General features: G+C 63.0%; 4 protein-coding genes across 5 annotated transcripts; 2 read left to right on the top strand and 2 right to left on the bottom strand.

Moving 5' to 3' along the window:
• Positions 1 to 821: 821 nt before the first annotated feature.
• Positions 822 to 4,664, bottom strand: LOC140262209 (keratin, type I cytoskeletal 14-like). The gene is made up of 8 exons (XM_072356399.1): positions 4,137 to 4,664; positions 3,086 to 3,168; positions 2,532 to 2,688; positions 2,242 to 2,403; positions 2,007 to 2,132; positions 1,688 to 1,908; positions 1,256 to 1,293; positions 822 to 996 (listed from the first exon to the last, which is right to left on the bottom strand). The coding sequence occupies exons 1-8, from the start codon at positions 4,629 to 4,631 to the stop codon at positions 899 to 901; spliced, it is 1,380 nt and encodes a 459-aa protein (XP_072212500.1). The 5' UTR covers positions 4,632 to 4,664; the 3' UTR covers positions 822 to 898.
• Positions 4,665 to 15,188: 10,524 nt separating this feature from the next.
• EIF1 (eukaryotic translation initiation factor 1) lies at positions 15,189 to 17,046 on the top strand. The gene is made up of 4 exons (XM_072356596.1): positions 15,189 to 15,357; positions 15,564 to 15,727; positions 15,839 to 15,940; positions 16,219 to 17,046. The coding sequence occupies exons 1-4, from the start codon at positions 15,327 to 15,329 to the stop codon at positions 16,261 to 16,263; spliced, it is 342 nt and encodes a 113-aa protein (XP_072212697.1). The 5' UTR covers positions 15,189 to 15,326; the 3' UTR covers positions 16,264 to 17,046.
• A 1,674-nt stretch (positions 17,047 to 18,720) lies between these two features.
• LOC140262265 (gastrin/cholecystokinin-like peptide) lies at positions 18,721 to 19,233 on the top strand. The gene is made up of 2 exons (XM_072356514.1): positions 18,721 to 18,913; positions 18,990 to 19,233. The coding sequence occupies exons 1-2, from the start codon at positions 18,721 to 18,723 to the stop codon at positions 19,112 to 19,114; spliced, it is 318 nt and encodes a 105-aa protein (XP_072212615.1). The 3' UTR covers positions 19,115 to 19,233.
• A 2-nt stretch (positions 19,234 to 19,235) lies between these two features.
• Positions 19,236 to 24,950, bottom strand: HAP1 (huntingtin associated protein 1). Of its 2 annotated transcripts, XM_072356511.1 has the most exons (15): positions 24,741 to 24,914; positions 23,157 to 23,233; positions 22,944 to 23,060; positions 22,766 to 22,866; positions 22,552 to 22,660; positions 22,392 to 22,470; positions 22,180 to 22,310; positions 22,021 to 22,095; positions 21,790 to 21,930; positions 21,643 to 21,707; positions 21,399 to 21,557; positions 21,018 to 21,295; positions 20,701 to 20,919; positions 20,256 to 20,358; positions 19,388 to 19,899 (listed from the first exon to the last, which is right to left on the bottom strand). In XM_072356511.1, exons 1-15 carry the CDS (start codon positions 24,835 to 24,837, stop codon positions 19,533 to 19,535), a joined length of 2,118 nt encoding a protein of 705 aa, XP_072212612.1. In that variant the 5' UTR covers positions 24,838 to 24,914; the 3' UTR covers positions 19,388 to 19,532. The 2 variants fall into 2 exon arrangements, with proteins under 2 accessions (XP_072212614.1, XP_072212612.1); XM_072356513.1 differs by lacking the exon at positions 20,256 to 20,358 and having other exon boundaries at positions 19,236 to 19,899; positions 24,741 to 24,950.
• Positions 24,951 to 27,963: the final 3,013 nt, after the last annotated feature.

Below are 27,963 nucleotides of genomic sequence, written 5' to 3'. Positions count from 1 at the left end.
CTCTGCGGGGTCAGCGCTGCTTATTGTTGCTTGAGGTGGGACAGCCAACATCTGCTTTCCACACCTACCTCACAATTTGCAGTAGTGGGCGTAATTAAAACGGGATCTTGTTAGCAAGCCATTGTTTGCTGTTCCTATAGCTGCAGGGGCATGCCACGCTTTTCTGGGAGAAAAGTGTAACACAGGGATGGATCAAGGTGTAGCTCCTCTGGCTCTGCTCTACTGGGGGGCAGTCAGGGTCTCTGTGGGGCAGGGAGTGGGGCTGTGTCTGTGCCACCCTCCTGCTGCAGCCCCACCAGACGCACCCAGCACGGGGCAGCTCCTCATCAGCACGGCTGCACGGCAGCATTCCTCAGTGCTTTGGTAAATCAGAACTGTCTCGTCTCCCGTAGATGCAAGCAGACTTGTTGAAAGGGGTCTTAAAACCGTGCGCCCGGATCTGTTCTTACATACAATTAATAGCACTTTTCTGAGTCATCCCGCTGATCTAAAAGGTGGATTTATGAAGTCATGTGGCAGAATGCAGCCAAGAATGTGTCTGAGCTGCTTTCCAGGAACAGCCAGGGCTGCAGGCAGTGCCTTGCGGGAGGGCCCTCACCTGCCTGCAGGGGCTGGGCTCATGTGGACTCTATTTCCAAAGGGACGTAACCCTCTGCACCCCAACCCCTCCCCTGGCGGCCCCCGCACTGCCCCGGCTGCACTGCGCAGGGTGCTCACCAGAGCCCTGTGTCCAGCAGGTGAATAAATGGGAGGCCCGGCCGAGCAATGAGACGAGGTGCAGGTGTGCACAAATGCCAGAAGCTTTATTTGATGCCCACACACAGCACAGTGCTTAGAGAAGGGGACTGGGCTGCAGTGGTGCGGCACGAAGCGAAGCTGTGGGACCGGAGTGGAGTGTTCAGAGTGCAGCCTGCGTGATCTGCTCACGGGAAGAGATCACCTTCCCGTCCTGCACCTCCTCAAAGATGGTGCGGATCTGGCGTGTGGTCACAGGCCCTGCAGGGGGAGAAGGAAGCGTTCTGTATGGCAGTGCCGTGCCATGGGTTTCCTCTTACCCACACCTTAACAACTGTTATTACAGTTGCTCCACACTGATAATCTTCTAAAATGTCTTTTTGGTATATTAGAACAATTTCTGCCAATTCACACTTTGAAAATGTCGTAAAATAGGAACTGGATTAAGTTAGAGAGTATGGGTCTATGGTAGGAAGGTGCTGTGGATGCAGTCTGTGCTTCAGACTTGAGGGGTCCTCACCTTCTTTCACAGGCTGCGAGGCGTAGTGGGAGGACATGCTGCAGGGGGAAATGAGATAAGGTCAGAAGGGGAAAAAAGAGAGCAGACACTGAGACAAAACCATTATTTGAAGCCCTGCCTTCCCTTCTTATACCTGCCCTTATTGTATGGTTATAAGGGCTTCAGGAAACCACTTTGTGGTATGTTAAGAGGAAGATAGTGCTAGGGGAGTGTGTGCCGGGGCTCGGGGCACTATGGCAGGCCATTGCCAGCAATGCCTGTTCCCCATCCTGAGGCACACAGCACTGTGGGACCCCCAACTGTGCAGCAGCATCAGCAACAAGGGACACTCAGTGCATGCCCAGCATCAGGGCATGAGCTGAGAGAACACAGACCTTCACTGCCCCTTCCCACCTCCTGTCCCTTCCCACTGCCCATGCAAACCCCACGCACTGGGCGTCCTCGCCCTCCAGCAGCCGGCGGTACGTGGCGATCTCCTGCTCCAGGCGGCACTTGACGTCCAGCAGCACCCGGTACTCGTGGTTCTGGCGCTCCATGTCGCAGCGCAGCTCGGCCAGCTGCTCCTCCACGCTGGTGATCAGCGCCTGCAGCTGGGCCAGCTGGGTGCCGTAGCGCGCCTCGGTGTCGGCCAGGGTGCCCTCCAGCGCCGCTTTCTGCGTGCGGAGGAGAGGACGGGCTCAGGGGGATGGGGGCGGCGGGGAACGGCCCCATCCTCACCATCCCCACGCCGGCGGGCAGCGGCCCCGCGTACCGTGCTGAGCTGGGACTGCAGGTCGATCTCCAGGCTCTGGATGGTGCGGCGCAGCTCCGTGATCTCCGTCTTGCCGCTCTGCAGCTGCTCCGTGTTGATGGCCACCTCGCGGTTCAGCTCCTCCGTCTGCAAGAAGCCGAGTCGCGCGTCACAGCCCGGTGTGGGCACAGCCCAGTGTGGGCACAGCCCGGTGTGGGTACAGCCGTGGCTGCGCAGCCGCGGGCGTCCAGCTCACCTTGCTGAAGAACCACTGCTCGGCGTCCCTGCGGTTCTTCTCCGCCAGGCTCTCATACTGCTCCCGCATCTCGGCCAGGATCTTGGTCAGGTCGATGCCAGGAGCCGCGTCCATCTCCACGCTGATCTCTCCTCCCACCTGCCCACGCAGCGCGTTCATTTCCTGGGGAAAAGGAAAGGCGATGTCACAGGAGTGATAGCCCTGATTGCGGATGGCTCCGCACCCCATGCCTGACCCCCTCTACCCTGGATATACGTTACAGTCCCAGTGGGTGCTGGCGCTGCGCTCACCTCCTCGTGGTTCTTCTTCAGGTAGGCCAGCTCCTCCTTCAGGTTCTCAATCTGCATCTCCAGGTCGGCCCTGGCCAGGGTCAGCTCATCCAGCACCCTGCGCAGCCCGTTGATGTCGGCCTCCACGCTCAGGCGCAGGGCCTGCTCCGTCTCAAACCTGGAGACACAACAGCAGTGACCAAGGATGCTGAGATCACATCTAGTTGGGGCAGAGCCCCTTGGCTGCTGCTCGCATTGTGCACAGTGTCACAGCTGGCAAAGCAATGATGTCACTCGAGCCCACAACACAGCCTTGTATTGACACTACTGGGCCTTAGTACTGGTCTGGGCTTTGGTAAGCTGCATGCATGGAAGGTGAAAGCACAGCAGCCCAGTGCTCACACATGCAACAGTGAAGTTATGGAGTGCCTACAGGATTTGGTAACTGGCTGCTTTGGAAATCACATCTACATTTGAAGGCTTTGTTTCCAAGCTGCCTTTCTGGGTCTGGGATGGGAATTTTCACCAAACATCTCTGCAGACCTTGTTCCCTTTTTCCAGGAGATGTGACTTACTTGGTCCTGAAGTCATCAGCTGTCAGCCTGGCATTGTCGATCTGCAGCAGGAGGTTGGCATTGTCAACGGTGGCCCCCAGCACCTGGAGGGGGGAGGATGAAAAGAAAGCACTGGATGAGCATCAGAAGCCCAGGGAGCAGCACACACTGAGTCTGTGGGGACAGGGACATGTCTGGAGCAGCCTGGGGCTTTCCAAAGCCTCTGTGACCTCAGTTTCCAACATTCCATCACTAAGTATTACAAAAGGCAGACCGGAGTCACAACAGATGTGAGATAACAGCACTGGTTCCCATGCCTCAGGGCACTGGGTGGTTATGCAAGGGTCAATCAGGAATCACCGCTCCCACCCCAGCACACAGCAGCTCTGCTGATAGGCCTGCAGGTCAGCAGGGAGTTTGTGCATGGCAAACATGGTGCCCGTTGGTCCTGGGATAGATTTGATTTGTTGACTGCAGAAATGGAGACTGAAGAGAACAGGTACCTACAGCCTCTGATGTTCGTATTACAAATATAAGAGCAAAGAATGCAAGCTGGGAGAAGACTGGAGGCTGAGTGTGGGAGGACAAAGAAGAAAGAGAGGAAGGGGTTTCCCTGCATCCCACACCAGCATCCCAGAGCATCTCTGCTGCACGTGGCCTTCCCTGCAGCAGGACAGAGGTCTGCAGAGTCTGTGACTGAGAGTTTACAAACACCACCTTCATGTTGACAAATCTCACCTCAGTGTTTACAGATATCACTGTGGTGCTTCCCATTTTGCAGACACCTACAACTTTCCCAAGTACTGGCTTTAAAGTCTCAAGAAAAAGGCACATTATGAAAGCAGGCTTGTCCCTAATTCTTCATTTTCGCTCCTTTTACATCAGTTTCTTCCAGTGAGAATTATCAGTATTTGCATCTAGAAGAATGCAGTCAGAACTGAGCAATCTCTGAATTTCCATCCTGACACTGCACAGGTATCGAGAGGCTCTCACCATGAGAGCTGACTGATGAGAAGCAGCACTCTGCTTAATGTCTGATCGGGTGTCCCACCGTGTGCACCACCGCACCCACCTTGCTGCGCAGCTCCTCGATGGTCCGGTAGTAGTGGCTGTAGTCGCGCTCGGGGCCGGGCCCCTGCTTCTTGTACCACTCCCTGATCTTCACCTCCAGGTCGGTGTTGGCCTCCTCCAGGGCGCGCACCTTGTCCAGGTAGGCGGCCAGGCGGTCATTGAGGTTCTGCATTGTTTCCTTCTCACCGGCCGGGAGGATGCCATCACCTCCCCCAAAGCCGGCCCCAAAGCTGCCCCCGAAGCCGGCCCCAAAGCCGGCCCCATAGCCGCTCCCAAAGCCCCCGCCGAGGCCCCCTCCAACACTGCTGCAGTAGTTGCCCCCATAGCTGCTGCCGAGCCCCGAGACGATGCGGGAGGAGACGGAGTAGCTGCTGGAGCCCCCGTGGACGCTGGGGGCCCGATAGCCGGCTGCCCGGCCACAGGACAGCCTGCTGGAGCCCCCCCCCAGGCCCCTGAGGGAGGTGGAGGAGGAGAACTGCCGGACAGTGGTGCTCATGGTGCAGGCAGAGGCTGGGCACGGCGGGCTGGCAGTGCAGGCAGCAGTGCGCGCTTCCCCTGCCCGCAGCCCTTTATAGCCCACGCGGGAGGCGTTGCCGCTGCTTTTCGTCACCCCTGACACTCGCAGCCAAATTCCAGAATCATCACTTTTCTCGCCCCTGTTTCACATCTTTTGTCACTTCCCACCAGCATCGCTGCAGCACACCACCGTCTGCTCTTTCCGCTTTCGTTCCCAGCACAGCTGTGATTCAGGACGGAGGCTCCTCGCTCAGGGCTACGTTTTAGCATTTCAGTGTTGCACCTGAGACGTGGAGGTGCTCGCTGCAACTCCACCCTGCGCTGCTGCATGAAGTAACAAGTGAATCCCCTGCGACACTGTCCTCCAGCACCCGATATCCTTCAAATCTACACATTTATCTATTTGGTTTTTTAAAGTGCCTGAAGCCAACATAAGCTGCTGACTTAGGAGCTCTGAGCATCCATAATCTGTATGTAGGGCTGAACCAAAGCCAGATGGAAAGCTTCCATCCAGGACCTCTATCCAGGACAAGCACAGACCTGGCGGTACTTTGTACTGATACTGCATTTGGCAGAACCCTGTAATTCAAAAGAAGAAACTGTGGTGGTTTCTGCTGACATAGTGGTGTAGGGTGAACCTCTGAGAGGTCGGAAAGTCCCCAAAGCGATGGGTTTCGGTCACTTAAGCTGCAGGCACTCACTGCTTCCCAGTGGCACCTGGGTTGTGGCTTCAGACCTGACTGCTTTCCTACAGCGCCTTTCAGCAGCAGCTGTGGCTTCTGCAAAGTCTGTGCCTCCATTCCCGCTGTCTCACTGCTGTGACAAGGTGTGATGCTCAGGCAGACAAGGGCAGATAAAGAGAACTGGAACTGCGTTAGACACCCACAGCCAGGACACATCGCACACAGCTCCCGATGCAAGAATGTGATCGGCCCTTTGCTGTGCTTGTGCTCATATGGGTTGATGTTTTGCTGCAGGTGTGGGGCTGCCAGGCAGCAATGCTGAACTCACATGGGGGATGTGGGGGGCACACAGGGAGCAGCGCAGAGCAGAATGGGGGCTGAACAGCACCGCCTGGAGCTGTGCGGGATGGGGCCACACCTGCACCAGTATGGAGGGACTGGGCGCTGTGGTTGTAGCAATGCGGCTGGACTGGAATTAGCCTGACAGGCGGCAGAGGAGCAGGAAGGGAGACACTGCGCCGTTGTATTCTTTGCTTGGAAAAAAACAATCCCTTCAGTGATGCGGCGCCAGGTGTTGCAGTATGCAGTGGAAATTCGCACACCCAAGCTGCTGGCCTGGCTGGCTCCAGAGATGTCATCTGCGGATAAGAGAAGTGATTCTTGCTTTTAGCAGAGGTTCCTGTGAGGCAGCGATGGAGTTATGGGGATTAGGCAGCTTTTGTACTTCTCTCCCGCCGTGATCTCCTTCCTTCCCGGGGCCCCTCTGGCTGTTTTCACATTCTAAAGAACTTAACTGATTTTGGAGCTGCTCAAATGTTCCCAGAGCCTCACCCTCGGTAATTCAGGGTGCCTCCTTCCTTTCATCTATTCCCCAAAGATCACAACAGTAACAACATCTAGCTGCATCCGTGATGCACCTCAGGGCCTTCACAGGGAGTCGTGCTGTCCCGCAGCAGCAGAGGGCAGTGGGACGGAGCAGCCCGGCCCAGGTTGGTGCAGGACCCTCAGCTGAGGGCTCTGCTGTGCACAACAGCCTTGGAGCTTTTTTGCTCCAGATTTGTGTTGTGATTCTCCGCACTGCACGCTCTGCCAATTGGGCTGGTGGTGCCACATCCCCCTGAGAGCTGGGCACGGGGCCTGGCAGCAGCAGGGCACAGAGGAGCGCTGCAGCCCAGGCAGATGTGTGGCTGTGACCTGGCTGCTGGCACGCTGCCGTCCGGCGCGGGGGGTCAGTGTTTCCCAGCAGTGCTGGTGGCACAGCGCCGTGTGGGAGCCGCGCTCCTCGGCCACCCCTGTGCTGAGCTGTGCAGCTGTGCTGGCTTCGCTCACACTGCGGCTCTCAGCTGCACTTTGTGCCATTCCCACATCAGCCTGGAGCCCCAGCGTCGGGCAGACCCTGTGCTGAGCTCTGCCTGCACACCCAGTGCCCCACCGCATCCCAAACCCAAAGCTGACAACTGCCACAAAGGGGCAAAGCTCTGCCACAGCCCCAGGGCGGACAGAGCCGAATCTGGGTCCTTTGTTTGATACCACTGGAACACAGAAGTTCAGCTAATCCAGCTGCTGCCCCGGCCGACCCTCCCGGGATCCCCTCGCAGCCGCAGCCCGCAGCGCTGCCCTCCCCAGCTCATGGTGGAAGAATTCAGCCTCGCAGGCTGAGACACCCACGGTAAATTCCCCTGAGATAAAAATACACCACAACATTCAGGAGACGCCGTCGGCTCCTGTCCCAGCCGCGCCGCAGATGCTATCGGTGCCGCAGGTGTGCGGCGTGGGATGGGGCTGAGCTGCAGCAGGGACAGCTGAGCGCTGCTGTGAAAGGCCGGGGTCAGCGTGCTGAGCTTGCCTCAGACAACAGCACTTAATTGAGCTTTTAATGAAATGAATGAGAGCTAATTAGGAATCGGCGTGTTTCCCCTGTGGGCCAGCTTCTCCTAAGTGCAGTTCACAGCACTTCACAGCTCTGCAGGAAGAGCTGAAGGACGCAGCGCTGGGAGGGATGAGTGGAAGGGATGGGCTGTGCCCCGCTCTGCTCTATAGGGCTGAACAGCACCGGGATGGGTAACAAATACACCAAGGCGTGGAGTGAAATGCACTGCCTTTCTTTTTATCTCGGCTGCTGATTCTTTATCATTTGCTCGAACATGTCCTGACAGCCCCCACACATTATCTGGAAAAAAGCATTCTTAGGTTTGTTACCATGAAAGGAATCTTTATGGTGTGTGTGCAATGGAAACTCCCTCCTGGGCAGACCCGGGGTGTTCAGCCGGCAGGCAGATGCTGGGAGAGGGGCGTTGGCAGTGAGAGATGGGAGGTGGGTGATGGGCAGTGGGTGAATGGGTGATGCTCGAGGCCACCCAGCTGTTCTCTTCTCCCAGCATGCTGACAGCAGGAGGAACAGGTTACAGGCAGCAGTGGGACCAGGGAAAGGGACTGTTGGGAGGGGAGATCACAGGGGTGACTTTTAGGAAGGAAATCTGTAGCACGAAGGTGGTGAGGCACAGGGAAGCTGTGTGTGCCCTGGAGGTGCTCAGGACCGGGCTGGATGGGGTCCTGGGCAGCCCGTTGTGCTCATTGCTGCCCCCGAAGGCGCTGTGGTGCCGTCCCAGCCCCGCTCAGCTCCCACGCTGGGCAGCAGCCGCACACGGAGCATCCCAAGGCCGGGGATTCCCTGCTGCAGAGCCCAGAGCTCTTCCTGGGAATTCCTTCGGGCTGCAGTCAGGGGCACGGCCAGGGCTTGGCGAGGGAGAGGCAGAATGACAAACCGGAGCTTGTTTTACCCCAGACAGGCTCTTTGTGTCTGAGAAGAGCCGAACTCTGCAGCTGTCACAGAGTGTTTCAGCTCTGTGCACAGCAGTCCCCAACCTCTGGAGTTTCCCACCTTATTTTTTCAGCATGTTTTCCAACTAGCGATCTGCTCTGGCGTTTCCTCACCCTCGCCTTGGCAGCGTCTTTCACCCATTGCCCCCAGCGCTGCGCTCGGGATGCCGTGAGCCCCGAACCGGACGGGTGTGCGCGACGGGAGCTGCGGGCGCTGCGTTCCGGGGGCTCTCGCCAGGAAAGCTCCGGACCTCGGTGGGCGCCGGCCGTGATCCCGGACCCTCGGAGGCGGCAGTTCTGGGCCGTGCTTTCCGGCCGTGCCTCCGCCCCGACGGCGCAGCGCGCGCCTCGCAGCACTTAATGGTTTTCTGTGCGCCGTTCAAAGCGAAGGGCCGCGGGCGGCTGTCTGGCACGGCGCTGGGATCTGCCCGGACCCGGCACCGCGCCCGGCACTGCGCTCCTCTCGCCTGGAGCGCGGCCGATCCTCCCGATAAGCGACAGTAATCACCAGCCTCTGCCCATCAGCTCTTTCCCGTGTTGTTGTTGTTGTTGTTGGTTGTTTTTTTGTGTTTTTGTTTTTGTTTTTTTTTTTTTAATTTTTCCATTCTTATTTATTTGAATGTTTTCAATCCGAAGAGCTGCGCTCAGCCACCGCAGGGAAGCGAACCCCGGCGGTAACCAACCCCTCAGCTCGGCACCCTCAGCCTCGTGCTGCCGCCCTGGGAGCCCCCGGCGTGGCCGTCAGCGGTGTCCCCAGGCGGGGGGGGCACACGGAGCGGGGCGGAGCGGGGAGATGCGCCGGGGCTCCGGGACGGGATGGGGCGGGGTCGGCCCTCCCGCAGGGACCCCCGAGCCCGGCGGGGACGCGCCGATGAGCGGCCTCGAACCCCGCGGGGACGCGCCGGGCGCTGCCGGAGGCACAAACGCTGCCCACGGGCGCCCTCCGCTGGCGGCGGAGCGGGACGGGAACGGGGCGGGGTGCGGCGGGGCGGGACGGCGGCGGGGAGCGGCGCGGGGCAGGCGGGGGGGGCAGCAGCGAGCGGTGCGGGACACGGGGTGCTCCGGAGCCCACCGGGGTGCGGTGCGGGCTGTGCGGGGTACTGCAGTGCGGGCAGCCGTTCCCGGCCTGCAGCCCGCAAATGCAGGGCGCGGAGCCCCGCACGCAGCTCGGTGCTGCTCCAGGTCGGGCTCTGCGTCCCGGAGCGGGGGCTGCGCCGGTCCCCGGCTGACAGAGCCGAGCCCTTCTCGGGCGGAGAGGGGAGGGGACGGCACGGATACGTGTGAGCGCTGCACGTGTATGTGCGAGAACGTGCACGCACGTCTGCGGGTGGTTTTGAGTCACTGCGATGTACCGCACGAGGAGCCGCTCCGCTCGGAAGCGGCCGTGCAGCCCCCGACTCTGGTTCTGTAGCTGCGCCTCTGCTCTGCCGCAGCCCCCGGCCCTCCCCAGCCCTTCCCTCTGGGATGCCCCGGTGCTGACCGTACGGCCGCACAGCCCCCCGTGGCGGGTCAAACACCGGCTCAGTGCCGCTCTGAGGGGCTTCGGCGCCCGTAGGCTCAGGGCTGTCCGAAACGCGGCCGCGTGGCTCCGGCCGGGGAACGGCGCTCCCTGCGCTCGGTGACATGCGGGACGGAGCCGGGCTCGGTGCCCGAGGTGCGGGCAGTGCGGGGTACTGGGCGCCACGGGGCGAGCGGCCGTGGGACGCGGGGCTCTACAGTGCAGTGGGGGCAGCCCGGCACTCCGCACGTTCCCAGTCACGCCTCGTGTCCCCACCCGCCCCGTGAGTCACCGCGGCGCGTTCCTGGGGCAGGAGGGGACGGGTCGGTGCGTCACCCTCTCGCTCCCACGCCCGCGGCTGGGGCTCGGCTCCACGCTGCAACTCGCCCGGCGGTAATTACAGAGAACTTCAGAGCGTTTGCATTCCTCACGGCCCACGCCTGGGAAACGGCTTTCACCATCAGCAGGAGCCTGAGAAACAGCTCTCGGCCCGCACTGCTCTGCCTGGGGAGCTCGGTGGGCACAGGGACCCCGTTGGCCCCGGCTCGGGCTCACCCACACTGCGGGCACAACCAGCCCAGCGTTGCTGCCTGAGGGTCCCACAGCTCTGGGGGGGGTCATGCCTGCCCTGTCCCTGTGCACTGCCAAGCAGACCCACACAGCTGGGAGCTGAGCAGCCAAACCCGAGGGCTCACAGTGTGTGGGTCTCAGTGACGCAGAGCTGGGGGCTTCACACTGCTGTCCCCAGGAGGTCGGAGCCTCACGAGTGGCCACGTTGGGCCAAGGAGGTCCTTCGGCCCTCACACTGTTTGGCATAGGTTGGCCCCACAGTGGCTGCTCTGGGCCCAGGCCTGTGGGTGGGAAAGGGAGAGGTGGGATGTGCTGAGGGGTCAGAAACCAGCAGGGTGTCAGCACTGCACACAGGGCAGGACTCACTGAGCACCATCAGACATCTGCCAGCCTTCCTGGTGCTAAACCAGCACAGGAGGGTCTGCATCTCTCCTGTGGCCCTGGGGAGCTGCATCCGCAGCCATGGCATGGAGCGCAGCTGTTGTGCCCACACCATGGCCATGCTGCAGCTACGCGTGGCACGCGGCTCCCACACCTGGTGCTGCTCCACACTGAGAGCACAGCTCCATGCCTGCATCCCTCCCCACCTCTTCTGCTGTGAGAGGGACCCCAAACAGCGTTCAGAACCCACGAGGCTCTGCGGGGCGCAATGGGGGCACCTTGTCCTCCAGCATCTCCCAGGAGCTGCTGGGAACGTGGCACAGTGCAGCGCCCGGCCCGGCTGTTGTGCAATCAGTGCAGGCGGCTCCCGGCACGCCCGGCTGGCGGCGGCTGACAGCGATGGGAACGGGCCGACCCGACCCCACCTCTCTGCTCCCCACCCGGCGCTGGGCAAGTCACAGCAGGGCAGCACGGCCCCAAAATGGCCTCCTTGTGAGTGCAGATGGAGACCCCCCCCAACTGGGCCTTGGGGATCCGCTGTGCAGCCCCTTCTCCAGCCTGTGAGGCAATGGGCTCAGCGTGGGGATGTGGCTTGAGTTTGATGCTGCTCCTGGTTCGGCTGCAGCCGGGGTCTGAAAAGCAAAGGTTGAGATCCACATGGAGCCCGTCCTGGAGCAGGGTGATGCAGAGCACAGACCTGGGCAGGGTCAGCACGTTGTGGTGCTGCTGGCTGTGAGGAGCAGCCGACCTCAGCCCCATGGGCTTCACCCAAACCTGCTGCCAGCTCAGGGGGGTCCTGGTGAGCATGGAGCTGAGACTGCCGTGGAAAGGCAGCAGCTTTGTCTCGGTGTCCAGGGCAGCCTGTTGGCAGAGCTGTGGCCACGGCAGATGTGCAGCTCAGGACAACAGCAATCCCCAATTGGGGTTTGAGGCCCAACGCAGGCAGCAGCTCGAGTGCCAGCAGGAGGGCAGCAGATGTGGGGCCTGCAGGGATGGCAGCGCTCTGCAGGCAGACGGGCACTTTGCTCACAGACTTCTCCCAGCCCAAAGCAGGGCCGGCAGCCGGGCTTTGTCCAACCCGCACACAGCCCATCAAAGTTCCCTGCTCCCCTTCCAGGCCGGCACACGCTGCTGGCTTAGATGAGGGTCCCGTGGGACGGGCATTGCACGCGGCTGTCACTGTACCCGGTGCCCACAAGGGACAGAGCAGCCGGACTGGCAGCACCGGGAGCACGCGGTCCGCACGGGGAGCACGAGGCGCTGGATGCCGCTCCTCTCGGCCGGGCAGGGCGGCGGCTGCGTTGTGTAAGCGGCCGATCCCCGCGGCGCTGGGCCGTGCCGGGACGGGGCTGCGCGGAAGGCGCTGGCCGGCGGCCCGTGTTTGTCCCTCGGGGAGTTGCTGCGTGTAGGCAGCGCCGAGCAGGGAGGGGCCGCAGGGCTGGGGCGGCGGAGCTGTACACACCTCGTGGGTTTTGCCTCGTAAGGGAAACGCGAAGTGGGGCAAAGCGGGTGCTGAGCAAGGGATTCGGCTGCCTTGCCCCGTCCCTCAGCCCAGTCGGCACAGCGGGGCTGTGTCACTCTGCCTGGCACTGCCAGCCCTGCTGCTGCCATTCCTGCTGCTCACACCAACACCAGCCCCGGTCCTCCCTGCCCAGCTCAGCGCCTTGTTCCCATTTAACTGCATGTCCTCTGAGGTCCCTTCTGATCCAAGCAGTTCTGTGGCAGTGCGGGGTGCAGCGCTGTGCAGGCTGTAGGGCAGCTCCTGGCTGAAAGGGGCTCTGCCTCGGGCCCCACTGCACAGCAGCTGAGCACGGGGGCACCCACACCAAGGGCCTCAATGTCCTGCCCTGAGCACTGGAGATACCCCGTGAGTGCGCACCCAGAACAGGGCCCAGACCCAGCTGTTGTAAGGGACCAACTTCCCACGGCTGGGAGCTGCCCAGGGCTGGGCCCAGCTCACATGTCCCCATGATCTCTCCCTGGCATGCAGTGGGGAGCATTGTGCTCCCAGCCCCACTGTCTCTGCTTCCCAGGAGACGTGCTACAGCCCTGCTGCCAGTGCCCCAGTGTGCTCCTCTGCCTCAGCCCCAGCACAGCTGCACCCCACTGGGATCCGGCTGTGAGCAGCCCTGGCAGCTCAGCCCCTTCTGACAGCACCTCTTGATCATCCTTCAGCCACAGTGTGAGCCCAGTGTGCCAGCAGCAGGACAGCGGGCACACCTGGCAGCAGTGCCCTTGCTGACATGTGGGAATGGGGCCGAGAGCTGCTGAGCAGAGCAGTCTGCGATGCGCTGCCACGGCTCTGAGTCAGCCCTGTGCCTCTGTCAGGAGGCTGAGCATGAGAACCCGCCCAGCCCCCTGTCCTGCTCCCTGAGCTGCCTTAATGCCGTCCCTCAGCCTCTCCACAGCAATAGACCCTCTGGCCTCATTCCCTGGGTGAGAAGGGGGCATCCCCAGAGGCGGTTCATGCGAGGGATCACCGTGCCCCAGAGCAACAGCTCTGCTCCACAGCAAAGCTGCATAGGGCAGGCAGGGACAACATGGGGTGTGGTGGGGGGGATCTCCCCATCCCAATCCCTGCTCCCTGCTGTGAGTTTGGGCTGCTCTGCTGCTCCTGGCTGCTGCTGCTGAGTGCCCAGGTGAGGGCTCCCAGCACTGCGCTGCTCAGCACCGTCCTGTGGTGTGAGCAATGTGTGTGAAGCTCACCCAGGGGGGGCTCTGAACCATCCTGCTGCAGGACAGCCCCTAGGAGCAATGCAGGGCATGGACGGGATGGAAGGGGATTCGGTCTGCTTTTCCACGGCAAACCCACAACATGCTGCAGCCCCACATGTAGGCAGGGGACAAATGCACAATGCACGGTACGAGCACAGTTTGGAGCTGCCACCCCCACCCACAGGAGCTCCCCATTCCCTTCCCTGCGGCACAGCCATGGCCACATGTCCCTGCCCGAGGAGGAGCTGCACAGCCCCCATTGCTGAAGGGACTGGCAGGCAGCAAAGAGCTGAACTTGCTCCTGCTCGCAGCTCAGCAGCACTCCCAGGCAGCCCCGTGCTCAGAGCTCTCCTGGCACCTCGCGGAGAGTGGAGGTTTCACAGCTGGGGATGACGAAGGCTGAGCCGTACGGGAGGAAGGCTGCAGCCCAGGGCAGGGCAGGAGCCAGGGGAGCAGAGCCTGCCCTCAGCCCCATGCAGTGTGTCGAGCACACCCTGCAGGACACCATAACAGCAGCTCAGCACGGCGCTGCAGAGGGTTGCTGGGGGAGGCAGGAGCCACGTGCCCACAGCTGCTTCCTGCAGCACAGGGCAGGATGGCAACATTGCTGTGCCTGGGGACAGAGAGCCAGGAGCTTCACAGCCCAGTTACCGAACCTCCATCCCAGCCCTGAGCTCGGGTGGGCACAGATCAGCTCCGTGTTCTTCCAGGGTTTGCCACCTTTGGGCCGGATGAGGAGGGATGCTGACCTTCGATGCACGGCCTTTGCCCCACAGCTGTGCACACCGCTGCCGTGCTGTGCTGCGATCCGGGAGCTCATTTATCGCTGGTGCTGCTTTGCTGACCGCTGGGATCAAACAGCAGCGATGCGGCTCATCCCGACCCCGGCTGCGTGCGGACCCACAGGCCGCAGGAAGGATGCGGGAGGAGAAAAGCTGGTTTCTAGGAATGCGGCAGCCGCCGCAGACCCGCCGTGCAGCCGGACGGAGCAGCATCGCCACCTCGCGGGCGGCGCGGGGCCCGCAGCTCCCCGCTGCGATGGAGCCGTGCCGGGGGATGATGCTCTCCATTGGCATCGAGGCGCACTGACATGGTGCGGTTCCTGCCCCGCTGTGCGGGCGGGGCGGGGAAAACTGAGAAGAAACGGGGGGGTGAGAAGCGCCGCCTGCTGGTTCGAGGCAGATGTGGAGCAAATTCTCATTTTAACGGCAATTTCAGCCCGTGCTCCAGCTCAGAACGGCACGGAGGGGCGGCAGGTGCTGCAGAACGCCGGACAGACACTGAAGTGGGCTGAGCAGCACAGCTACGTGCAGCTCCATGCAGCACAGCTCCATCCAGCACAGCTCTATACAGCACAGCGCCGTGCATTACAGCTCCGTGCATTACAGCTCTATACAGCACAGCGCCGTGCATTACAGCTCCAACAGCTCCGTGCATTACAGCGCCGTGCATTACAGCTCTATACAGCACAGCTCCGTGCAGCACAGCTCCATCCCCGTGCAGCCCAGAGGTGTATAAGAGCTGTTTAAGCCGTGCCGTGCTATCCCGTGCCGTGCTATGCTGTTCCGTGCCATCCGGTGCCGTTAGATCCGCCGCGCCCCGCGGGACCCCCCGCCCCAGTCACCGCCCGAGGCCTCGCGAGGCACCACCGCACTGCGCATGCGCCACACCGCGTTCGGCCGCCCCCCAACCCCCCCTCGCGCGGCCTCGAATTGCGCATGCGTGCGGCTCCCGTCGTGCCAGCCGGGGCGCGGCCGCGTTCGGCCGTACGTCGTGACGCCCCGGCCGGGCGGCCAATCGCCGCGCTCGTTTCCCGTGCGTGCTGACGTCACGCGGAGGAGGTATATAAGCGGGCGGTGCCGGTCCCGCCCCCGTGACAGCGTCCTCAGCCGCCGCCGCGAGAGCATCCTCCGTCTCAGCCGCTCGCGCCGCCGCCGCCACCCGCCGCGCCGCCGCCTCCGCCGCCGTCCGCCGCCGCCGCCTCGCCGAGGGAAGGGAAGCGTATCGTATGTCCGCTATCCAGAACCTCCAACCCTTCGGTGAGGCCTTTGTGCGGCGCCGGGCCCGGCGGCCCCTCCCTGCGGCGGCCCCGCCCCATGGCGCAGCTGCGCTCCGGGCCGCGTTGCGTCAGCCGGGGGGGCGGGGCGAGGGACGGCGGAAGGGGCGGGGCCGGGGTGACGGACGGGCGGGAGGGCCAATGGGAGAGCGGCGGGGCGGGACCGGCGCTGACGCGCTCTCTCCGCAGACCCCTTTGCTGATGCAAGTAAGGGTGATGACCTGCTTCCTGCCGGCACTGAGGACTACATCCATATAAGGATCCAGCAGCGGAACGGCAGGAAAACCCTCACCACTGTCCAGGGCATCGCGGATGATTACGATAAAAAGAAACTGGTGAAGGCGTTCAAGAAGGTGGGGGGGGGGAGCTGCGGGGGGCGGGGGGACACGGGGGGCCGCGGGGAGGTGGGGGGGGGCAGCAGGTCCAGCTGTTGTGATCCTGAAGGATCCTCCTCCTTTCCCCAGAAATTTGCCTGCAATGGAACTGTGATCGAGCACCCCGAGTATGGAGAAGTGATCCAGCTGCAGGGCGACCAGCGCAAGAACATCTGCCAGTTCCTCGTGGAGGTAAGGCTGCACTGCTGCACTGCTGGACCCAGCGCTGCCATGGCGGGGCGCAGCCTCATGTTGTGCAATAGAGCAGCAGAGGGAGGAAGCGGCTGCTGCGCTCACTGTAACCTTTGCTGGAGGAGCGCGTTGTCCTGGGAGATTTTTGCAGCCTTGTTTTCGTTGCACGCTGTGGGGCAGAGCAGGAATTGGGCAGCGCTGCAGTGCAGACGGTGTGTGGATGGACACAGAGGTTTGTGTGGTGAGAGGTGCTATAAAGTGCGTTTCTTGTCTTGCAGATTGGACTGGCCAAAGACGACCAGCTGAAAGTCCATGGGTTTTAAGTGCCCGTGGGCCACTGGAGCTTTATGCAAGAAGATTTCCTTACAATGAGATTCCCATCTGTCCCTTGTCATAAGTTTAAAACCAGTCGGTTTGTGTAATGTAACATTCTTGGGTCTACTGTTCAGTCTGGACGAGTGTAATTCAGTGATGTAATAAACTGACAAGAGCCCATGCTATCTCGTCGTGCTGTCCCTCATTTAACAGAGGTCATTTGGGCGTTTAGCTTCAGGCTGGACGACGCCACAAGTGCCCCCACTGCTCCCCACTGAGCCCAGGCACTGCCCCCATCTCTCCCCCCACCCCCTCCGTGGCTCCTCTCGTTTCCATGGGCACTGACTGACCGTGGTGGGCCTGCAGTGAGGTGCTGAGCTGCAGCACGGCCAGGGCAGGCAGGACCCTGTTAGGCTGTCTGTCATTCCTGGTGGCTGTCTGTCATTCCTGTGGCTGTCTGTCATTCCTGGTGGCTGAGGGACCTGAGGAAGCTGAGCAGGAGGTGCGACCTTCAGGCTGGATGGCTGCAGTCCTGGCCAGGCAGGCGCTGATGTCACGCAGACCCAAAGAGCGTGGGCTGCTGAACCTGAAGGAACTGGGTTAAACTTCTGACAAGGGATCAACTTTGGATTAATGTGACGAGTATCATTGTAAATAGAGCTGCAGAGCTTACGTGTTACCAGCGGCTGCTGCCTAATGCCCTGTGAAGTAACAGATCTTTGGTTTCCTTTTTAATGTTTTCTGTAATGTATTTAAAAGTCTTATTTAAATAAAAATGGTTTTGAAAAGTAGCGGCTTGCTGGATTCAGTTGCATTTTGAAGGCAGAGCGCTTTGTTGTGGCCGTGTATCTCTGTGAGCCCTGCTGGGCCAGGCAGCACAGTACGGTGTGACCCAGCACAGGAAGGGGAACACAGAGAGACTTTGGTGCTGCGCTTCCTCATCCATGGCCAAAGCTGAAGTAAACAGGCCGTGAGCAGAGGCTGAATCATTCGCTGGGCTGGACTGTCCCGACCCTTGCACCACGTCTTGTGTGGTTTGTGGGGTCAGTGCTGCTGCTTCTTATGGCTGCTCGGGGGTTGGCAGCTCTCAAAAATGGTGCTTTGTTTGTCCTCTTGCTGCTGTGAAGGCTCTGACTTTCAGCTGCTTTTCCACCCAGCTCACCTTGCTGCCCTGTGTTCCCCTGGGAGACTTTGCTCCCGGAAAGCAGTTTGCTGCAGGAGCTGCCTCTCAGCCATCAGCAGAGGCACAACGTGCCAGCGCTGCTCAGAGCTCCTGCCTGCACTGAGGGGCATCCAGTGGTCCCTGCATTGGGCACGGCAGCAGCCCCGGGTGCCCATGGGCACTGCAGCCCCACATTGCAGCCCCACAGAGCGAGGGTTGCAGGGAGCAGCCGCTGAGCAGCCATCACAGCACGGCTCATTTGGCCCAGATCGAGCCATTAAAAGCCCAAAACGACAAAACAATTTGTTTGTTCTTTGTAAAAACCGCTCCCAAGTGGGAACCATCGATCACTGCGGGCAGCGGAGGAGCGGGGCTGGCTGCCTCCTGCCCATCCAAAGCCCATTTGTTTGGGGTTTATCTGAGCAGTGGTGCCCTTTGCAAACACGGCCAGGGCTGGGGCAGATGTTGGTGCGTCACCACTGCAGCCTCTGTCAAAGGGAAATGTTCCCAAACACCACGGGATGAGCTCAATACCAGAGGAACTGTGGCTCTGTGAGATAACAGCAGCCCCGGTGCTGCCCCACTGAGCACAAGGGGGGGTGAGCAGCACACACATGATGACCTGTGTGCCTACACCTGCCCCTGTGTACGACTAAGTGTGCACACACGTACCCACAGCCCATACACGTGTCTGTGTCCAGCATCACAGCGTTTTGTGTTGGAAGGGGCCCTGCAGCTGCTGCAGCCCCATGGATCCCTGCCCCCATGTCGTGGTGCAGGGCACAGAGCTGAGGGGCAGCTCAGAATGGAGTTGGAGTGTGTGTGTGTGTGTGTGTGTGTGTGTGTGTGTGTGTGTGTGTGAGTACATATGTACACACGTGTGTATGGATGGGTGTCTGTGTGTATGGATAAGTGCACCTATGGATAGATCTATGGATAGATGTGTACTTGTGCATGTGTGCATGCAGATACACAGATACGTGTGCACGTGTGTGTGCACAGCTGCATGTGTGTGTGTGTGGGCGGCCGTGTGCGTCCAGCCCCACGTATCTCCGCACCCCGAACACCGCAGCGATCGGAGCCGCCCCGGGGCGGAGCGCAGCGCGGGGGCCTTCAAAAGTGCAGCCAGAGTGCGGGGAGCGACGCAGAGCCCCTGGAGCAGCAGCGTGAGGTGAGAAGGGATGTGGGAAGGGAGGGACGTGGGGGACTCTGGGTGGAGGGGCGCTGGGGACGAGCACGCTGCTGCCCATCCCTCGCCCCGGATTGCGGGCTGCAGCCCCGCTCTCCTCTTCCCTCCGCAGCCATGAAGACGAACGTGTTCCTCGGCCTCGTCCTCAGCGTGGCGGTGACCGCCTGCCTGTGCCGGCCGGCAGCGAAGGCCCCGGGGGGCTCCCACCATCCCCCCTCCAGCCTGGCCCAGCGGGATTGGCCCGAACCCCCTTCGCAGGAGCAGCAGCAGCGCCTCATCTCCCGCTTCCTGCCCCACGTCTTCGCAGGTACCGCAGCTCCCGGCTCTGACCCACCCCAACCCCGACCCCGTCTGGCTCTGACCCTCTCCCTCCACCTCCACAGAGCTGAGCGACCGCAAAGGCTTCGTGCAGGGGAACGGGGGGGTCGAGGCCCTGCACGACCACTTCTACCCCGACTGGATGGACTTTGGCCGCCGGAGCACCGAGGATGCGGCCGATGCTGCGTAGCCCCACACGGAGCCCTGGCACTCTCAGCACATCTCTGGTCCCGCAATAAAGCTTTAGCACTCCCAGCTCTGTGCTGTCCCATCCTTGAGAGGTGCGGCTCAGGGGGGAGCACAGCGCACTACAGCCTCAGGTGCTCGCATTTATTCCACAGAGATGGGGCTCAGCTGCAGGCAGCCCCGCTACATCGACGTGTGGGCAGAAAGAGTTTAGAAAACACCGCTTTAGAAACGGTCCGGGTGTCCAGGGTGGGGGCTCAGCCCGGCACGTGAAGCCCCAGGGGGCCGCTGCTCCTCTCCATTGGGGGCTGCGGGGCTCTGTGCTGTCCCAGGGCGGGTGATGCAGTGAAGGGATCCCAGCGCTGCAGATGAAGAGAGCGGGGCCTTCGTTCAGTCCCACGTGCCGCCGCTCTGCTGTGCCCTCACGTGGGCGCATCGCGCTGCTCCCGGCGCTCCCCTTGCTCGTAGGATCGCTCCCCCCGCGCCACCACGCGGTGCAGCCCCAGGCGCCGCAGCTTCTGCACGAGGTTCCCGCTGAAGATGCTGCTCCGCAATGAGGGATCCCGCTGCTCCTCCTGCGCAGCGCAGGGATGGGGAAGGAGCGGGGGGGCTCTGCTGGTCGGGGCCGGGAGCACCACTGCGTTGATGCCGCGCCGCAGCAGGAGGTGGACGAGGCCCAGGGGGGGTTGGGGGCGGTGTGCCGGTGTTGGGCAGGACGGCTGCGAAGATGGGGGGCTGCGATTCAGCCCTTCAAAGGGCCCACAAGAAGGCACGACGGAGTGATGCAGACTGCAGGGAGAGAGCAGAGCGGGGCTCAGTGAGGAGCTGGGGCTGCAGGAAGAGCTGGGCCCAGTGCTGTGCCCTCATTCGTCATCCATGCAGGGCAGTTTGTGCGGTCGTGATTGTTTTTTGGTTTTACTGATGCTGTGAACTCCAGCTCACACCAATTGCTGCTTTGCAGCAGCTCTCAGCAGTGAAGGTGCCCATTCCTTGCTCCATCCTGACCCCAGCAGGAAGGCAGCAGGCGCTGCTGCAGCCTCAGTGCCCCACTCCTCCCACACAAAGCCCCCAAGGGTGGAGACGGAACAGGCAGGAGGGACAAGGAAAGGCAGCAGGCAGTGGTGAGGGGGAGAGGAGGAACATACCTGGGCATCACCATGGTGAGCTCAGTGGTGGGGTGGAGGATGTGGCAGGTGGTGATGGTGAAGGTGGACGGGGTCTGGGGGAGGTTGTTAGCAGAGAGGAACACTGGAGGGGACAGGAGACAGCAGGTTAATGGGACATGGGTGGGAAAAGCATGGAGAGCAGGTGGGGGGCCCATAGGAGCACTAGCATTAGGCTGGAAGCTGCCACAAGCAGCAGAACCCCACACCCAGGGAGCAATGCTGGCTGTGCTTCAGCCCAATACAGCTCAGAGGAGGCTCAAAGAGCCCAGAGTTCTCCTGGCCCCTCCTTGGACACGTGCCTTCATGGGACCAGGGGATGGACAGGTGGAAGGGATGGGAGAGGGAAGAGCACGGGGCAAAGAGCACAGGAGGGCAGAGGGGGTCTGGGGGCCACATCCCCCCCAATCCCGTGCCCCCCGCTCACCCCCGGGGCCCTCCATGGCTTTGGCGGGTGTGGAGGTGGGCAGCAGCTGGAAAGAGGCAGCCTCCACCTCATCCTCCTCCAGGTCAGTGAGGCTGTACACCTCCTCCAGGTCGATGTCCAGTGGCCTGAAGTCCTTAGTGAGCACCCCGGGGCGCGGCACAAGGATCCCCCCCAGGTTGGGCTGTGCCAGCTGCTGCCAGTGGTGGAGCGTCACTGAGCCTGGAATTGGGGATACAGGCGTGCAGAGGGGCTCAGCTGAGAACACAGGGCCCCTCTGGCACTCCCAGGGCTGCACGATGTCCCCTCGCATTCCTCACCTTCCAGCGGCTTCACGATCTGCAGCTTGTCAGGCAGGAAGCTGAGCGAGCCCAGCGAGAAGCCGGAGGCAGCGGTGTGCTCAGAGCCCCCCGAGCAGGTGGTGCCGGCGGACACAACGCTGCCGTTGGGTGTCGGGATCCCGTTGGAGCCGTCCTCATCCCGCAGCCGCCACAGTTTGTGCTCCCGCTCCGCCTCGAAGGAGCGCTCCTCCTCCGACAGCCGCTGCACCGCCGCCTCCAGGTCCTGACGGCCGGGGGCCGCCCGTGGGCCCACCGTCCTGCGGAGACACGGGGTCAGGGGCTCAGGGCACCGCACTGCGCTGCGTTCGACATCCCCCAGCCCACCCCAGCCCCTCTGCCCTGAGGCCCCCACACACTCACTGGGCGCCCTCTGGACCGGAGTGAGGAGTGCTGCCCCCCCCGGAGGGAGCAGCCGACGTCTGCTTGGAGCCGGGTGTGTGCTGGGGGGACGCGGAGCTCGATCGGGCTTTGGCCGCGTGGTTCACTGCCTTCACCGTCTCGAAAACGCGCAGACAGCTCCTGTTGGGCAGGGAAGGAAGGGGGCTGTGATCGGGGCCACATCTCCTTACTTGGACCCCTCCCAGCTCAGGGCATCAGCCCCTACCTGTAGTCTGAGGAGGACTCCGTCCCCTTCCTCATCGTCCCCTTGATCTCAGCAGCCAATGATTCCTGCAGGGTGGGGGGGAGAAGTGTCAACACAGGGGAGCTGTGCCCCCCCCCAGTCCCGTGCCTCCCCCCTCCCCATACACACCATGGGCAGGAGGCTGCTGCCTGTGCCGTAGCGGCTGACGGTGCTGTTGGGCAGGATGCGGCTGCGGAGGCTCTTCACCTCCTCCTGGGCTTCCTGCAGCATCCCCCCACACTCCACGTATTTGTCCTGCAGATCCTGCAGCTGGGGGGGGGGGAAAAGCAGTGCTCAGGGCACAACCCACCGGGGGGGACCCACAGCCACCCCACCCCCCCCCCCCCATCCCACACTCACCTCCGTCCGGAGCTGCTGCTGCACCTCCTTGGCCACAGCCAGGTGCTGCTGGAGCTCCTCCACCTCTGTGCCGTACTGCAGAGCAGCAGGGGGAGTCAGGGGGGGCTGCACACTGTGCCCCCAGTGCCCCCCAGCACAGAGCAGGGGAGGGATGCTCACCGATCTGCATTTCTGCTGCAGCTCCACCACCTGTGCCAGGAGCTGACTGATCTCCTCCTGCTGCCTCGCTGTGTCCTCAGCCTTGCGGGCCAGCTCTTCCGACAGGCAGGTGACCTGCTGGCTGGCTGCAGCTGGTGGGGAGCACCATCACCATCCACCCCAGGTGCTCCCCAGCACCCAGCAGGTGCCCCCCCCCGGCCCAGCCCACATACAGAATTGCTCCACACAGTCAATCATCAGCTGCTGCTCCTGGTCCTCGTACCGGCTGGTCTCTGTCACGATGGTGGTGGCCTGGGGGAGAGGACAGGGTCTGTATGCGATGAGCAGAGTGTTCCCCCCCAGCATCACCACTGGATGCCCCACTGCCCCCACCTCCAGGCGAAGCTTCTGGTTCTCTTCCTCCAGACACCGGAGCTTCTGCTGCAGAGCGTCGTACTGGAAGTACTGCTGCAGGGACAGCGAGGACTCACTGCGGCGCAGCCTGGGGACAGAAGGGTGGGCATTGAACACCTACAGTGTGGGCAGGATGGGGCCCTGCCGGCACCCTGACCCACAGCCATGGGGCAGCCCCATAGGGCCCACTCACGGTGTGATGGGGGTGGAGGTGGGCTCATTCTCTTCTGTGTTGGTGGTGTAGAAATGGAGCAGATCATCCCTCATGGAGACCTCATGGCGCAGCTGTGCGATCTGGGGGGGATATCAGGGCTCAGCTCAGAGGCACAGCCCTACACAGCCCCCCCCCACCCCAGGGCTGAGGGCGGTACCTCCTCCTTGGCCAACTCCAGCTGCTCCTCCAGCAGCTCATTGCGCTCCGTCAGGCTGCGGTTCTGCTTCAGCAGGGACTGCCCAATGCGCGCTGCCAGCTCCAGGTCTCTCTCTTTCTGCGGGAGGTGTGGGGGGAACGCACTGAGTGTTAACCAGGACCGTCCCCTCCAGCCCCCGCCCCGCAGCCCCGAGGTCCCCGTGCACCAACACACCTCGTCCAGCAGGTTGGTGACAGCATCGATGTCGTGGTACGTCTTGGTGATCCGCACGGCCCGCTCGGCGCACAGGACTGGGGGAGAAGGGCAAAGACTGAACCTGGCTGTGCGTACATAGGGCTGCAGGGGGAGCTCGGCGCTTCCCTGCTGCCCCCTCCTCTCGTTCTGCAGCTTGCAGCTCACCCACGGGCACAGTGATGGGCGATGGCTGCAGCAGCTGCGTTGAGCTGCCCCGCGCTGCTCACCATTTGCTGGGCAGCAGCTGCACAGTGCAGGCAGGCGCGCTCCTGTGGCACTGTGGGGCACACGCCGACCTCACCCCACATCTCACTGTGAAGGGGAAGGTGCCAGTGTCCCCCAGTTCTGACACAGGGCACACGGATGGGAAGGAGGGGCTGAAGGGAGGTGACGTCTCCAACGCAAAGCCAGGCTGGGAGCACAGGCACAAACAGCGCCGTGCAGCGCTGCATGAAGTCGAGCTGCAGGCAACGTCCCCCCAGCCTGCCCCAGCCCCCTCCCCCAGATGTCACTGCAGGAAACCAGCCCTGCCCTAGTTTCTCCATGGGGTCGCTGGCTGAGCACAGGGATTTGCTCCAGCCCATGTTCAGCAGCCAGGAGCAAAGGGGCAGAACCCACAGCATCCAAACTCACAGCCACAGTGGGGCCCAGCACTGAGATCTGCCCTCTTGTGGTGCTGCACCTACCCCCAGTATATCTGGGCCTTTGGGGCAGATGGGTGGTACAGGGGGTGCCCACCCATCTGCAGAGGCAGCTGGTAGTGAGCATGAGGCCTCAAGCTCTGCCTGCACCCCACAGCCACTGCCAGAGCTGCCCACAGTGCTCACAGCCCCACGACTCAGTGCCTCAGTTTCCCCAGCAGAGCAGCCCAGCAGTCTTACCCTGCAGCCCCCACCCCACGCACTCCCCCAGGCGGGCAGACAAAGTGGGTTAACGGGGGAGGCTCAGCCACACAAATCCCATTATGCTGCCCCAGATGGGATTGTGTAATGGCGCACGTCGCCATGGCGATGCCCCCACTCGCCACCCGTGTCCCTGCCCAGACCCCAGTGGGTGCATCCATAGGGATGGGGGGCCATCCTCAGCCCCAGCCCCCTCCCCTCAGCAGGGCCTGCTTCCCGCAGGGGTCCCTAACCGCACTTGGTCAGGCCACTGAGCCGTTAATTGGAAATAATTGGAGCATGAGCATCTTTATGGCGTGAGCCAGCAGCGGGCCCTGGGAGCCGTACGCTGCCCAACACGTACACACCAAGCACCACGGCTGGGCCAGCACAGTGTGGGAGCCCACACCCCCATGGGAGGGCTGCCCAAAGCCCCACGGACCCTTCCCCATCGCTCTGCCCACCAACAGCGGGCAGGAACCCCTCCTGGGGTCACAGTGACCCCAAAGGGACCGGATAGCAATCCTTCACGGTGAGTGGGACCGGGGAAGGGGGGGGATCGCCAACCCCAAGGGAAATGCACAGACTGGGAGATGGCAGCGGTGGGGCGGCTGTTGAGGAGCCCCCGACCCCGCATTCCCACTGCAGCCCCAGCCCCGCCGCAGCCCCGCGCACCCCCCACCTTCCTCCAGCTCCCGGGCGATGGGGTCCCCGCCGCCGCCTCTCTCCGCGTTCCCGTTCAGCTCGTCGTAAGCGGCGGGGCTGCTCCAGATCTCCATGGTGCCGTGCCCACCGCGGAGCCGTGCCGAGCCGTCCGCTCCCGCCCCTATTTATGGGGTCGCCCGGCGCGCACCTGCCCGCTGCGTCCCGGGGGCGGCGCTGAGGCCGGAGCGGGGCGGGGGCGGCGGGGTCGGGGGCTGCACGCTCCCCCCGGCTCGGCACAGCACAGCACAACACAGCACAACACAGAACAGCACACAGCAGGCAGCTCAGCTCGGCCCGCAGCAGCAGCTCTGTGCGCTATGGGGACACGGCCCCCATCATGCCCCCACGGCCCCCATCGTGTACCCCACAGCCCCCATCAGGCACCGCAGAACCACACGCCATGGAGATGTGCTCCTCATAGGAGATGCTGCTGGTTCCCACCTCCCAGCCTCGCACGGACACGGGGTGGTCTGTGCACTGCATCCCCCAGTGGGAGCTGCCCGGAGGGGACACCGAGGGGTTACCGGTCCCTGAGCAGCAGCCGCGTAGTGCTGGCAGCTGAATAAATCACACTCTGCTTACACGATGGAGCAGCTGTGTGGCACACTGTGCAGGCGCTGTGGGCAGGGGGCTGTGGGTGGGGGGCAGCGGGGCTGCTCTCCGTCAGGATGCCAGGACTGCTCATAAGCACAGCGCCTCCATCACCACCCGCCCCCAGCGCCTGCCCTCATTAGCACTGAACTAATCAATGAACCGACGAGGCCGCGGCTGGAGCTGCCCTTCAGCAGCACACCATGCCTTTATTTGCCTGCTGGAGTCCCACTCAGGATCCTGACCCCCTCCAGTTCTGCCTCAGCCACAACACCCTCTTGGCTCTGCCCTCTCCTCCTTCCTGCCTGGGCTCCACAGTCTGTGGGTAGGGACCAACCTATGGGCACCCCAAGGACGCAGCGTGCAGGAGCTGCTCCCTCCTAATCCCTGCCAGAGCTTTGCTCCTCCATGCAGGTCTCTGCGTCTGCACAAGTAGATTACAGGGGGCTATTTCTGATGGCAGCTTAACAGTCTGGGTGAGGGGATGGGGGGGTGGGGGCACAGCACACACAGACGGGGCTTTGAGAAACGTGACATGGAGTGGGAGTGGTGACACCGCTGAGCCACACTGTGTGCACAGGGCTGGAAGCTGAGGCTGATGGCTGAGGGGGGCAGGAACACCACGGGGCCACAAGCACAAGAATGCCACAGCCAGGGGGTGCCCCCAGCCCCTCATGCATGGGAGGAGGCAGCGAGGGCGGCCCCCTGCTCTGCTCCTGCCCCCAGCACATACACACCAATGTCCAAGCAGAGCACAGACCCCTCCTGTGCCCCCACCAGCTCCCAACACTATGGAGCCTCAGCACAGTGTGGGTGTGGGGTTGGGCAGGGTCCCTGGGAGATGTTGGGGCTCCCTGCACATGTCCAGCTCAGCCCAGCAGAATTAGCCCAGGATATTCTGGCCAAGGAAATCCACTCCGCCAATCCCATTAGTGGTGATTAGCTCCTGCACTGCCCTGTGACCCCACCCCAAACCCTGCACCCCACGGCCCCAGGTCAGCCCCACAGCAAGAGAAGGGCACTCACGGAAGTACCACAGGGTCTCCTCGATCTGCTGGGGGGTCAGGGGGGCTGGGGGCTGCGGGGCGGGGGGGGCACGCAGCCAGTCCTCGTGGTCGTAGCCAAAGACGGTGTCGGCACGCAGAGTGTAGCGGGGCAGCTGCTCGCCCAGCAGGGTGACGATCTCCACCTCGGGGACATCGCCGCTGCACAGCTCTGGGGATACGGGGACAGCACGTCAGCTGTGGGATGGGGGCACCCGGGGCAGGGATGGGGGCACAGAATTGGCTTGGGGGGTGCATTGGAGGAGAACTTCCTGCCCCCTCTGCCCCCGTGGGGTCCGGGGTTGGTGCCCTCAGCAGCCGGATAAGCCCAAAGCCACTCGTGCCCGCAGAGGGCGTCCCAGCGCAGGGCGGCTCACGGGGACCCTCATCCTTCCCCCCTCCCTTCCACCTCCTGGGGGGAGATCCCTGCTGCCACCTCCCGGCGGCATTGAGGCACCGCGATACGGGGCAGGCGATGCCGGGACGCGCGGAAGGGACGAGGCCGAGAGTTTCCCGGACCCCTCCCCGTCCCCCCGGCCCGACCCACCGGTGATGGTCGCGGCATCGCGGCGGCTGCCCGCGGCGTGGGGCGGGGTCGGGCCGGGGGGCGGTTCCTGCGGGGCGGCGGGGTCCAGTTTGGCGTCACGGGGGGAGCCCGGCTGCCATGGGCCGTGCCTTCCCCCCCACCCCGGATCCCCGGAGCAGCGCTGGAAGCCTCAGGGTCCCTCCTCTGGCCGAGCCTGGGGAGAAGGAGACTTCAGGGCGACGCTGGGGACCGGGGCCCGCATCCCATCCCCCAGCCCTACGGGGACCCTGAGCGTCCTCGTTGCCCCCCCCCGCCGCCAAACCCCTCCCTGGGGCAGCATCGCACTGCCGAGCTCCGGGGGTTGGGGGGTCGTGGGCAGCAGCGTCGGACGGGCCCGGCGTGGGTCCCGCTGCCCTGGGCGGTGCGGGGCGGATCTCGGGGCCATGTACCTGCTAAGCGCTGCTCCACGCCGTCGGGCCGACGGCCGCTACGTGATGCGGGGTCTTGGCACCAAAGCGCAGCCCTGGTGACATGCGGGCGGTGAGGACGCTTCGCAGGGGCCGGGTAGGACCCCGCTCCCCATCCAGGTGCCCGGCAGCGGACGGACGCTGTCGCGGTGCCGCAGCTCTCGCGGGAGCCCTCGGGAGCCGCACCTCGCCGGGCAAAGTTCGGCTGCCATCCTCCACCCCAGTGCCAGCGGGATGCGGGGTACGGGGCCGGGAGGACCAGCGGCAGTGCCAGCACGGCCATAAACGCATCACGAGCCCAGCCATAAAACCAACACCATCACGAGCCCGGCCGTAAAACCAGGACTGATGTGACTCCGGCACCGGCGGCGCTCCTGTTGCCCCCACCCTGTGCCGTCCCAGCAGATCGCTGCCGGAGGATTCGGGGCTGCAGGGGTCGAGCTTCAGATTTGCGTTCCGTGCTGCCCGGCTCCCACGGCTCCCGGAAGACAGCTGTTGTTTTGCTCGGCCCCGATCCTGGCACGGGACAGAGCAGGAAGCCGGGCCGTATCCCTGCTGCACGAGGCTTGGCCG

This window comes from Excalfactoria chinensis, chromosome 24, assembly GCF_039878825.1.
Source record: "Excalfactoria chinensis isolate bCotChi1 chromosome 24, bCotChi1.hap2, whole genome shotgun sequence".
NCBI classification, from domain to species: Eukaryota; Metazoa; Chordata; class Aves; order Galliformes; family Phasianidae; genus Excalfactoria; species Excalfactoria chinensis.
This window is presented reverse-complemented; position numbering and strand designations above follow the sequence as displayed.

Coding starts and splice junctions, on each gene's coding strand:
- LOC140262265 (XM_072356514.1), top strand. CDS start 18,721: ATGAAGACGAACGTGTTCCTCGGCCTCGTCCTCAGCGTGGCGGTGACC. Junction 18,914..18,989: donor CCTGCCCCACGTCTTCGCAG/GTACCGCAGCTC, acceptor CCACCTCCACAG/AGCTGAGCGACCGCAAAGGC.
- LOC140262209 (XM_072356399.1), bottom strand. CDS start 4,631: ATGAGCACCACTGTCCGGCAGTTCTCCTCCTCCACCTCCCTCAGGGGC. Junction 2,404..2,531: donor TGAAGAAGAACCACGAGGAG/GTGAGCGCAGCG, acceptor CCTTTTCCCCAG/GAAATGAACGCGCTGCGTGG. Junction 1,909..2,006: donor TGCAGTCCCAGCTCAGCACG/GTACGCGGGGCC, acceptor CTCCGCACGCAG/AAAGCGGCGCTGGAGGGCAC.
- EIF1 (XM_072356596.1), top strand. CDS start 15,327: ATGTCCGCTATCCAGAACCTCCAACCCTTCG. Junction 15,358..15,563: donor CCAGAACCTCCAACCCTTCG/GTGAGGCCTTTG, acceptor CTCTCTCCGCAG/ACCCCTTTGCTGATGCAAGT. Junction 15,941..16,218: donor TCTGCCAGTTCCTCGTGGAG/GTAAGGCTGCAC, acceptor CTTGTCTTGCAG/ATTGGACTGGCCAAAGACGA.
- HAP1 (XM_072356511.1), bottom strand. CDS start 24,837: ATGGAGATCTGGAGCAGCCCCGCCGCTTACGACGAGCTGAACGGGAAC. Junction 22,096..22,179: donor TGCAGCAGAAATGCAGATCG/GTGAGCATCCCT, acceptor GCTGCTCTGCAG/TACGGCACAGAGGTGGAGGA. Junction 21,931..22,020: donor AGCAGCAGCTCCGGACGGAG/GTGAGTGTGGGA, acceptor CCCCCCCCCCAG/CTGCAGGATCTGCAGGACAA.